Consider the following 12,254-nt stretch of genomic DNA (forward strand, 5'->3'; position numbering starts at 1 on the left):
GAAACTGGACTGGGAGGGGGGGCAGCAAGGTGGGGAGGAGGGATAAAATAATTATAATAATTATAATAATTATAACAATAATAATAAATGAGATTAATAAAAATGTCCAGCAAATAGAGATCGCTACACATATTTGTTTTCCTTACCTGAAATTAAATATATACACGGTCGTAAGCAGTTTGGCTAGATAGAGCTTTAAGGAATTCGCAGTTTCGTCTGATACTGTGAGTTAGAGAATAGATCTTTTTTTTTCCCCCATAGCACCTGTCCGAGTCTTTCTCCCGTTTCAAAAACCGTTTCATTCCCATGTGAACGTCCACTCAGAGGATTGCTTTCTCTCGCTTGCTTTCTCTGTCTTCCCGGTTGATGCCTCCCTCCTTAGCGATCGTCTCTGCATGGCGGCGGCGGCGTGGGGCCGGTGAAGCGGTAGCCCCGCGGAGCCAGGAGGTGGCACGGGCGCGGTTGGACCGCGGGCCCGGGCTGGCCACAGCTACTCGCTTTCGTCTTTGTCCTGGACCGTGGTGGTAGAGTGGTTGTACAGTCCTTGGGCCATGAGGTGCAGCGCCAGGCCGTTCTTGATGCCCGTGGCTTTCTTGATCTTGGCACGCTTGTTTTGGAACCAGATCTTGATCTGGGACTCGTTCAGGCTGAGCTCCTGGGCCAGGGTCTGTCGCCGCTGCTCCGTGATGTAGCGGTTTGCCTGGAACTCCGCCTTGAGTCTCTGCAGCTGCTCTGCCGTGAACGCCGTCCGCGGCCGCTTGTCTTCCTTCTCGTTCTTTTTCTTCTTTAGCTTCCTGGTGCGCGGACCTGCAGCGGGGCGGACAGGGCCGGGGAGGGGAGGAAGGGGGCCGGGAGCAGAGGAAGGAGGAGAAGGCAGAGTAAGCCTTGAGGACGGCTGTGTGGAGACCACCGCAGGGGTCCCGAGCTTCCGGGGGAGATTGTGGAGGCCCGCTGCTGGGTCCCAGCTACCTCCACCGCAGAGCCCCTCTCTAAGCCATTGAGATCTCTAGCCCCCCCCCCCCCCCCCTTGCAGGAGGGATTCAGAAGCCAAAGAGGAACACGGGCGGGGATTGCAGGGAGCACCCTACACCCCAATTCAAGAAAGCTACCAGACCTAGCTCCCAGTACTTCCCAGCCAAGAAGGCCAAAAAAAAGGGGAAGGAACACAAGATAGAGTGAGCTTTGGAGCCCCAACCAGAATAACCTAGACTTGGTGGTCCCTGAACAAGAATGGCTTCCTAGCCCTGGAATAAAATGCAGCGGTGAAGGCCTGCCCTGTGGAGAATAGCTGGGCTGCTTTGGTTCCTTCCCACTTCGTTCTCAGGAAGCTACACACACCCATATACAAACAGGCCTGTGCAAAGCCCCTTTCTATTCTCACCGTGGACCCCAGAGAGGCCTGGGAAGCTGAGATCACCCAGCTCCCGAGAAGCTGGAGGCTTTTTCTGCCTTCTTTCCTTTCTGATTGACTTGAAGGAAGCTCCTTCTGGAAGAAAGCATGACACTGCCTGCCGCTTCCCTAATGGGGCTGCAGCGTCTAGTCTATGAGCTTAAGCCCTGCCTGGGACACTCTAGTTAGCTTCTTAGTCGATGCCAAGAAGAAAAGCAGGACCCTTCTGACCCCTCTACATAGGGGCAGACAGGGCTGGGGAGAGGAGAAAGGCCCTGTTATCTCTCTTCTCCATCTGCGTGCTCCAATTTCGGGGTGCGAAAGTCCTGAAGTAACACAAATAAATGGGAGACTGGGATGACCCTTGCCTTGTCGTCCCCACCCATAAGCAAAACAAGGACCAAGAGACAATCACAGTGGGGACATGTGCTATCGCTCCGAAATGAACATGTAGGAAGGCCGTTAAGAACACTCTCCAAGATGAAGTCTCTCAAACGCTAACGTGGAAGGAGGCTGTGGGGTCCAGCCTGGGAAAGGCAGGGAGAACAAGGAAGAGAGAACGAGGCTGCCTGGAAGGCTGAAGCCTGCTTCTTGGCATTCTTGTTGGGATGCTGGCATTGAACTGCAGGCTTCAGTGACAGTCATGGAGGCCTGTGGACTCAAGGGAAGTCCCTGCCAAGCCTGTTATTACCTAAAACTATCCGAAAGGAGGGTCTTTGCTGGCGTCTCCAAACCTAATGACCACTGGATAAAGTGGGCTACTGGATCCTGCAGCAGACCGGCACCTAGGGTCACTAGCTGTTTGTAAGGAGGAGTCCAGGCCTAACTGACTGTAGGAATCATGTCTAGGTAGTCACTCATCTCCAGGAACTGCCTTTCGAATAGAAATATCTGGTTCCTGCCTTCTCTGGTCTATAAAAAGGAAAGGAGCATCGAACAAAGACAAGGCCTGCTCCTGAGCAGGACTGGGATTTAGATGAACCGAGCAGGCAGAAGATTGCCCAAGAAATGTGCGCATCCTCCAGGAGACTCCGCTGCGGGAGGTGCGTCCGGAGCATGTTGTAGTGTTGTTGTTGTGTGCGTGTGTGCAGAGGCACGGACACTTGTAATAAAATCGTAGCCTCCTGGCCGGCCCGACCCACTCAGCCTGACAGCTCAATCACTCTATCCATCAGGCGAGTCAATCAAAGCAGCTTTTCGGAGGTTCAGGGAGCCCGACGTGTCAATAACGGGGCTCGAGATGGCGGGGGCTGATAGCGCGCATCGATCCGTACCCGGCCCGAAGCAGCACGGTTGCAAGAGACCAGCAAGCAAGCGGAGAGGCGCCTGTGGCTACCTTTTGCCCGGCCCCCTGGCGGGCTCAATGCTGACCGTGGACCCAAGACCCTGCTGCTCTCCTTGCAGCCGGCGCTGGCCTCACGGGAACTCCTGGTCCGTGCAAGGGGCCGCAGGCCTGAGCCTCTTCTTCCAGGGTCCCCCAGCTGACCCTGGGTAGGTCTTAGCTTCTCATGTGCTTCTAGCACACGAAAAGAAAGCGGAGAATTGCCCTAAGACTAGTAGATAGCCACTGACGGGCAGGTTTGCGAAGGAGAGAGTGAAAGGAAGAAGCCAAGGCCGAAGGGTCAGGGGAGCCCTGCCGGGGAAACGCTGATTTTCTTGCCCATATCCCAGCTTTCAAGCCTGACTCTGGCCTGCTTGTTTCCCTCTCCCACGGCCTGCCAGCTCCAGCGAGCAGTGACTGCTCACCTTTCTGGCTACAGGCTGGCTCTGCATTCTACCCACGCGGGTTGACTCACCATACCCCGGCTGGGCGCAAGGGATGGAGCTTTTCTCTCCCTCTTTGTCTCCCCGTATCTGTCTTTATGTAAATGGACTCTCCACAGAATAATATCTATAGTGTTTGTTTCGAACACACGGCAAAGATGATTCCTATGGTCGAGTTCCCATGCCAAACCTGGCCCTGACAGGACTAAGGTGGTAGATTGCAGATTTAAGTCACTAGGCCTATCTTCCCGCCAGCTCAAAGCAACCTTTCCCTAAAAAAAATAAATCAATGAGTAATTACGTATCTCTCTTAAAGATAATAAACATAAAACAAAGACCTCAGGGCTCAGAGTTCGGAGAACCAAAGGACAGAAACTGGAACCTCCTGTGCTTGCCAGAAGCTGTAACTTTCTCGAGAGGTGGGAAAGGCCAGCATGGCAGAATCGAGCGCACGTTCGACTGTGACTAGGACCTGGGGCTAGAGGAGAAGTCAGATGTGAAGTGAGAGCCTTACAAGCTGGGTTTACTGTCTCCGGAAGCGGGGCTGGAGTCCTGGGACAGGGCCCCCGGCCAGAGAAAGAGAGGCACATTGTGGCTGGGGTACTCACCAGAGGACGGACGGTCGGAGTAGCGTGTGCAGTAGACCCAGGCGGGCCAAACTAGAGGTTGCTGCGAGTCAGTCTTGACCACCGGCCCCCCGTTAGCGGAGCCCATGAGGAGGATCGCGGGGTTGTGTTCCGGGAACTTGGCGCCCTGCGCCCCGGGACTCCCTGCGCCGCCTCCACTGCCGCCGCTGCTGTCCGAGGGCTTCGATGCTGCCGCCGCCGCCGCCGCCACCGCCGCGGCCGCCGCCGCCGCTGCCGCCGCCGCCGCCGCAGCAGCCGGGTTCCCGGCTTTGGATGCTCCCGCGCTGACGGCGGTGGCCGGCTGGGAGCCGTCGGGTGGGCCACAGTTCGCATCCGGGGCGCACAAGAGCGAGGCAGCGCCCGAAGCTCGCGTGCCCAGCGAGTGGACAGGGTCTCTACCTGCACCAGTCTGGCCTCGGTCACGCTCCACGCGGCTTCCTCCTCCTCCTCCTCCTCCTGAGCCTCCTCCGGCTGCAGCCGCCGCCACCAGGAGCTGCGGCAGGGGCTGTTCCTTTTTGCAACCGAAATCGGGCCTTAGGATGTTATCGATGAAAAAGTTGGTGGTGCGGTGCAGCTGGGCCGCGGGCTGCGGCTGGTGAGGAGGCGCCGCGAGATGCTGCGGTGGCGGCGGCGGCGGCGGTGGCGGCGGCGGCGGGGGCGGGGGGTGCGGGGGGAGGTGCGGGTGATGGGCTAGGGGCGGCAGGCAGGGCGCCGCCGGCGGCGACGGGGGCGCGGGCTGCGGGGACACCGGCACGCTGTCTCCATCGCTGCCGCTGCTGCCGCTGGCTCCCGGGCTAAGGTTCAGGCTGAGGCCGCCCGGGGCCGCCGCCGCCACCACCGCCGCCGCCGCTGCCACCGCGCCGAGGCCCGAGTCGCGCTGACTTTTAGGCTCCGGCTGCTGTTCTTCCATGCTCGGCCGCCCGGCAGCCCTGGCCGCCGCCGCGCCGGCCCCCGCCCCCCGCGCCTCGCTCCCCACCCCACTTTGCCAGCGGGCCCGTGGGGGTGCGCGGAGAGGAAGGAGTCAAGGCGAAGCCTCAGCGAAGGCACAGGGCGGGTGCAGGAGGCAAAAAAGAAAGCCGGGCGTCTGTCTGGCCTGGCTCTCGCCCGCTCTGGTGGAGCAGATCTCGCTCCTTCCCTCTCTCTAATTTGTAGACATCCAGATACAGAGAAGACACTTGGCTATTTTTTTTTCCTTTTCTTTTCTTTTCTCTCTCTCTTTTTCTTTCAGCAACCAGATTTCAGTGATTGGTCTTAATGGGGGAGTAAACCACAGCCCAAAAAAACGAGGGGGGCAGAAAAGAAAAAAAAAAAAAGAAGAAAAAAAGGATTTTTTTAAAGCTCCGAGATATTTTTTTTCTTAAAGGAAAAAAATAGTCTTTAAAGTCTACCCATCTTCCTAGGCAGTAGTGAGGGGTTTGACTTCCCCAGTTTCACGCTCAGCTGTGCCCAGAGCGCGAGGCTGGCAGTGCCTTTAATCGCCTTTGCTTTTTTGCAGGGAGAGTGCGTCTCCGCCAGTGCCGGGCTCCTTTTTTTCCCCCCTGAAATCTCTGACAGCTCGGATCTTTGCACAAACTCTCTGGCTTAAAAAAAAAAAAAAAAAAAAAAAAAAAAAAAAAATCACCCAGGCACACTTTTTGCCTTCAAACCGGAAGCACGTGAGTCAGGGCCGCACGTGTGCGGGACCAATGGCGAGCCGCGACTCGCGCTGACACTCAGGGCTCGGTCCAATGGGTGCGCGCGGGACTTTGCGGATAAATAATCCGGGGGCGGCGGCCGTGGGTGGAGAGGGGGTGCAGAGGCTCGGGCCCGGTACGTCCTCCCGCCCTGCCCCCATCTGTGCCCACACCCCTCCCCCTCCTTCAGATCCGGACTGAAGAGGGCACGAAGATATCCGAGAGAACTAGAATTTGGAATGTAGGCAGATAAGAGAAGCAACTCCACAACTTGTTGGAGAAATACAGGATTATGGGTTCGTGAGCGCTGGGGACAGCGACAGGCGGCAGGGACTTGGGTTGCTATGCACTCCCCCCCACCTCCGCGCACGCCCGAAACATTTAGCTCATTCTCATTCTCTCTCTCTCTCTCTCTCTCTCTCTCTCTCTCTCTCTCTCTCTCTCTCTCTCTCTCTCTCTCTGTGTGTGTGTGTGTGTGTGTGTGTGTGTGTGTGTGTGTGTGTGTGAAGGAATGAAACCAAGATATCGGGCATGAAACAAAAAACTTAGTGTTGGCTACTTTCAGAGAGGCAGTTTGTTTTCCACTAATTGCAAACCTGAGCGGCCTGCTACACCTTGCTAGCCCTGCTGGTTTGTGTCACTGCCTAGCCACGCTGTTGCGGAGAGATCCGCAGCCATGCCCTTCTCTGTCTGGATCATCAACACCCACGAGCTGCCTGGACGCCGTGGAGCCATGCCCAGAGGCCACGGAAGAGCCCCAGCGCCTGCTGCCCGATCCTTCCTGGGCTGCGGGGAATTCAGGTTGTCATAGCCCGGTAGAATTGTCTCCCGAGAGCCCCTGAGCCCGGCGACGTGTTGTGACGCCTTGCAAGGCCTGGGTTTGAGTTTCAAGTTCAGGGAAATCTCTGTGTTAGATTTTCCCTGCTACGTTAAAAAAAAAAAAAAAAATCAAACCAACAAAACCACTTCAAATGTTTGCCTTGGCCGACTGAAGACCATGGACAACGGGTTACCCCAATTCTAGGATAGCTGAATTCACAGAACTCGACTTGGGACGGAGCCCCGAGTATTCTCGCCTCCAGTAGCTCCCACGGTCCTATATTCTGGGCATTTCCTCTTTTTCCTAGCGAAAGTGCTTCAAAAGCTTTCCATAACCAAGGCTAGGGAGTGAAGGGTGGTGCTAGGCTCAGGGAGTGATCTGCCTGGTTGCTGTTTTGGAGGGTCGGCAGACGAATAGACTGCTGAAGCCTTTGGTCCAAGAAAGCCAATTTGAGCCCCTGTAAAGGAGGCCTTCCCCACCTACTACGCTTCCCTGATCGCCATCCCCAAATGGTCTAGTTTCTGTCTATCTCTTTGGGACAAAAGAGTTAAACTCTATACCCCCAGTTTAAAAAAATAATGCCACAGAGGCTAGGTTGGGAAGAATATACAACCGAACCCACAAGTCCAACCGGGCAGTGAAGTGAAGTTTGTTCCGGAGACAGAAAGAAGCCGGGAATTCGTAATCCAAGCTGCATCTCGGCTCAGCCGAGGATCTCCCGATTTCCCGGGCCGAGTTTCCAAAACGTACTGTGCTGAGGCCTGATGGCGAGAACCTCTCCAGAGTGCGTCTCTGGGGCCACCTCGGTCTCCCGAACTTTCTGAAGCCACTCCAGATCCACTGTACCGTCTCGTGGGTTCCCTTCTGTTTGTAACCCAAGGGCTCCCCGAAATCTCCAGTTGCCCTCGCTCCTTCCCCCCGAAATAGAGGTGGGATTTTTATTTATATTTAAGTTCGCAAAATTGAAATCTTTATCCCGCAAGCGACCGTGGGTACTTAATTAAATTCTAATTAGGACACTATCAATATCCTATTTAGCCGCGTAGCTTTTGTGCGCCGCGGTCCCTTTCAGCGCCGTAAATAGGGTCTCGACGCCTTATCTCGCCTGCAGGAGACGCCGTGAGAAGGGCTGCGGAAGATAATTTATAGGTTTTAATTACTCTTCATTCCGCCTGATCAGCTTGGCGTTCATCACAGGCCTGTGAATAAAACCCTGGTCAAAAGCTCTGTCACATAGCGCTGGCAAGACGTTTAATCAAAGTGAGCGGCCCCGCGCGCCGCGCGGCCCGGTCCTGTACGTAATTTCCAGCCAGCTGATAAAGCCAGCTGAATAATGCGGCGGCCCTTTGGAGACACCATTTACAGAAATGACTTTATTGACGGCTTAACGTCGGTAATTCATTTTACCTTTCATGTAGTAGAGCTCGGATTTGTTACAGTAATAGGATGATAAATGCACCCGCGGCCCACGAGCTCCGGCTGGATTAGGCGAAGCTCCTCTGCAGCGCACTGGCTTGTCCCCCCACTCCACCCCCCAGATCCAGCCCCGGACGGATGCTCCTTTAGACTTGTCGCCCCAGCTCCACGACCCCCACCCAGGCTCCACGCCCTCCTCTCTCTCCTAAAACTGAACCTACTGTTGGGAACTATATGTGCCTGTGCTGACGTCCTTGGCGTGAGGTGTGTGCAGGCTGAGTGAGCAAATATTGGCTGAGACACTTGTGTGAGGGGGTCCAGAGAACTCCGAGCCCAGGGCTGGCATGTGGGTGAGGAACTACAGCAGGGGCAGGGTGAGTGGTGTGTTCAAGTATCTGGGTAAAGGGGCTTGGTGTCTGTGTGCAGAGATGCATGCCAGTGTGACTGCATTGGAGTCCTCGCGTTTTTTCAAGATACTCTCTTCTGCTTTGGGTAGTTAAGGGATGTCTTGCCACTCGATAGATGCCCAGGCCAGGAAGGCAGACAGGTAAGGCAGGCAGTCGGAAGCAAGTGTGGGTACCGAACCGGAATGGAATGCAGTCCCTTTCTCCAAAAGCTGCCAGCGCCAGGGTCCCAAGTACAGGAACTAGTGGAGATCAGCATGTTTTTCCATTGCCTTACAGTTTCAAGCTGGGTAGTTACTTGTGCAAAAGGGCTACGGACTGGGCTTTATCGCCTCAAAAGACTGACTGTCCCCATTGACACCTTTTCATACCCAGCCTAAGTGAACTCGGAGGAGGGGGGAAAAAACACGGCAAAGAAAAAGATTTTGTTTAGTTTCAAAGGCCAAAATGTATGGGAGTGTTGCTAGCCCTCGGACCCTAAAAGCAGCTTCCTGGGCTGGGAACCATGATACACAGAATAAAGAGACCCCAAGCCCTCCAACCATCTCCGGTCCCTAAGCATCCTCCATTCCTTGATGCTCAACTCTGACTTCCACACGAAAGACATCTGGCTAGAAGGAAGAATTGCATATGGGCCTGAGGAGGGGGTGGGGGCTGCCAGAAAATACGAGATCAGACAAAGGGAAGACGTGAGTTTTCTAAGGGGAGAAACTAAGAAAGTTTATTTCAAATCTAGTAAACAACAACCAAACAGTTAACTCCTTGTATTTGCCTCTGTTCGCCCATGCAGGTGAGAGCCACTCATGGGGAAACCCAGTCTTCAAAAGCATTGCTTATGTGTTGGTGTATAACTGTGCAGGAGACAGGAGACCCTCAAATGCCTTGGACCCAAGTCAGTCCCACAGATGCCCACTAAGAAGTATGTTTGCTGAGCGTTCACTGTGTATGGCATTTCAGAAGGGGATAGATCTCCTGTCATTGAGGGGTTTCTGAAGAATTCTTGGATTTTGTGAGGGCAGAGACAACCTGAGGGTTCCCTCCAGTTCCCACCTTAAAAGTGGGTGGGTGGGGGAGTGGAGATAAGAAAGCCACCCCTCTTCACTCAGAAGTGAGCTCAGTGGGCCTGCAGTAGGTGGTGTTGCCTGCACAGGGTGGTAATCCCATTTCCAGTGTGGATCAGATGGCGGTGGGGCCTCGCGGTGCGGGACATGAATGAGTTGTCCCAGCACAATAGCGTGCAGCCTTCCTACGGGGACTGGGTGACCAGCGGTTTTGTTGAGAGTGAATACGAGGAGATTTCTGCTACAAGTGCGGGCATTATCATGAGCCAGAAGGTCAGACTATACATTGCAGGTCCCCAAAGCCTATAGACCTTGGGAAATGTGAGGCCTCTAGCCGAATGATTGTACCTGACAGTCTTTTCAATAGACTAATTCAATTAGCGCTCAGGGCTTGGGTCTTCATTTGGAGGGTATAACAATATGGGGGTGGGTGGGTGCTGGAGGGGATTCCTTGGGTATTGGTTAAGGATCTTCAGGAATTTTGTTAGAAGCAGGAAGTGGTACAGGGAGAGGCCGTCAAAGGGGTGGGGGAAGTCAGCGAGCTGGGTGCAAGCTTTGGTGCTGAACCTCAGAAAAATACATTGCTTAGTTGACCCACGAATTGAGGATGGCAGTTTTTGTTTGTAAGCCTCAGGAAAGTCCTGGGTGTGGGAATGGCTTTGAGATAATAATTTCCCTTTTTCTTTTACCACCTCTGTGCATGAATCCCCACCCCCAATCTGTTTTCCTAGAAAGCCCCAGAAAAAGCTTGCAGGTTGGGTTGTCACCTTAGAACACTCCAGTATTTGGATGTATTTCCTCCCTCCCTAAACCTTTTATTCTGGAAACATTCTTTCTCTCTCTAACACACACACACACACACACACACACACACACACACACACACACCATCCCCGTGGCTGTGAGAAATGGGGGTTGTTGCGATTTCCTTACGTTCATACCAAAGGGCCTTTTGGGGCCCTGAGTTTCCAGGTCCCCGCTTTCTCGGTCCCTGGGAACGCTGAAGCCAGCCGGTCGCTGCTGGCAGGTTTCCTCCCGAGTTCCAGGCTGTGTTTTCCGAGAGCGACTAGCCCAGATGCAGAGCTCCTAGGCACCCACTACTGCAAGCAGAGTCTTCATCCCCACCCACTCCCAAACGGTTCTGGAGCTGAACTATATACAGTCAGACTGGCCCTGGTCCCAAGGATTAAAAACCCTGTAACACCTGAAATCAAGGAGACTCCACACACTTCTCCAATATATATATATTTTTTCTCTTTAATCAAATATCCCGTTTGTCTTCGTACACGGAACCCTGCCCAGACCCGAGCACCCAAACTCCAATTTGGATCCAACTCCTCTCTCTTTCTCCAGGGGGAAAACGTATTTCGAGTTAATTCACCTAGATATTCCATCTCTTATTTTATGTTTGCTCCCTGCCTCTTTAGTTTCCTCCCTCCTTAGAAAGTTTGGGAGCACTAGTACCCCCCAGGCCGGACGGGCCCCCTCTCCTGCGCCAGTCCCCACCTGTCTGAGTGGCTGTCCCAACTGGATCCGGCTCGGTTCGGGGTCCACACCTACTGGCTTCGAGTGTTTGCAAACCGGAGGAGGGTGAAGGGTGGGAGTGAGCGAGGAGGGGTAGAGAAGCTTCCGGGTTTGCTGTCGTGGGTTCGTGCTCCCGAGGAGGTCTGGACCCTTCTCCAAAGTCCGAGATAAAAAAATAAATAAAAATCAACGAGGAGAGAGAGAGAAGGGGGGGGATCCAAAACCTACGTTCTTTTTGCTTGCCGAGGGGTCTTTTTTCCTTCTTCTCTCGACACTCAGGGACGAGGCTCTCTGGCTCTTCTCCCACCGACCCGAGAGGAGGAAGAAATCCGAGAACCCGTTCCCAACGCCGGGCTTCAGGCCAGCGCCTTCCCGTCTCCCTCCCGACAGGCCCTCGGTGAAATCACAGCGGCTCCTCCCTTAAGCCCTCCGGAGCTGCAGTGTGGGGACCCTCTTCCCAGGCAAGGTGCTGGATAAACTCAGACGTCCATTCGAGACCGGTGCTGCAGGGGTCACTGACTGGGAAACTTGAAAAAGTTTTGTTTGGGAGGTGAAGACGCCGGAAAGGAAAGCCTCAGAAACTAAGGGGTACGACCAGAAGGAGGGCCGAGGTCCCCCGAGTTTCCTCTACCCCGTCCCCATCTCCTTCCTAACTGGGATCAGACTTCAGCCACAGGAGTCACTTCACGGGTCGTGGCCTTCCTGGGCCTGCTCCAGTAGAGGGGGGGTGGGTGGGAGTGTTTGTATGTAACCCTCAGAGTAAAAGACTTGGTTTGAGTGCACGTGTGTGAGAGTGTGTACCTTGGGGTGCTTGGTTTACTGCTTGTGGGCGGTGCCCATCGGCTAGTGTTTACCTGAGGTTGGGTTCGGGTGTCTACGCTTGTCGCTTCTGCGCGTTTGTGTGCGCTTTGAGGAGGGGGTAGCGGTTCTCTGTAACCGAGAGCCCCGGAAGCCTGTGAAGTCGCAAGGACCCAAACTAGCTGCTAGAGGCCCTAACCCTTTCTTTCCTTCCCCCATGACTGTCTTTGAAAGGTGCAAAGAGGATGCTAAAACCAAGATTTAAACAGTCATTGGCTTTTTGGTTTTTAACTCAGACTCACCTCAACAACTGTGGCCTTTATTGTGGGGAGGGCTGGGCAACATGTTCCAAGGTCAAGAGCATTGGAGACCTTCCGGACCCGGCTAAGCCAAAGGCCTTGCCCACAGACTCAGAGAGGGGAGAACTTAGGTCACCTCCACCGAGAAGGCCGCCTGCCTCAGGGCTCTCCTGGTTAGCAGCCAGGGGAGCGGACTGTCTTCGGGTCTAAGTCCCAGGAGAGTGCAGGGAGCGGTGGTCTCCTGTAAGTACGCTGAGCTCCGTTCATCCCCCAAAGTTTATCATTTCCTCCGATGTGTGGCAAGTGGAAGGGAGGCCTGTCTTGGTGAAGGTGTGGGGAGGGGAAGGAATGGTCCCGTTCTCCAACCACCGAAGATTGCCCCTTTCTTCGCAGCATCATTAATTAGTACTTTTTAGGTTTGAATGGTAGCTAGTGGGGGAGGGGGTGTTGGAGGATGTGAAGAAGGGGAGATGGAGGTG

At 54.5% G+C, this 12,254-nt stretch overlaps 1 protein-coding gene across 1 annotated transcript; it reads right to left on the reverse strand.

Annotated features, from left to right (window-relative positions):
- Nucleotides 1–490: 490 nt before the first annotated feature.
- En1 (engrailed homeobox 1) lies at nucleotides 491–4,690 on the reverse strand. Its single transcript, XM_059280229.1, has 2 exons — nucleotides 3,763–4,690; nucleotides 491–807 (listed from the first exon to the last, which is right to left on the reverse strand). Exons 1-2 carry the CDS (start codon nucleotides 4,688–4,690, stop codon nucleotides 491–493), a joined length of 1,245 nt encoding a protein of 414 aa, XP_059136212.1.
- Between the last annotated feature and the right edge of the window lie 7,564 nt (nucleotides 4,691–12,254).

This window comes from Peromyscus eremicus, chromosome 15, assembly GCF_949786415.1.
Source record: "Peromyscus eremicus chromosome 15, PerEre_H2_v1, whole genome shotgun sequence".
NCBI lineage: Eukaryota > Metazoa > Chordata > Mammalia > Rodentia > Cricetidae > Peromyscus > Peromyscus eremicus.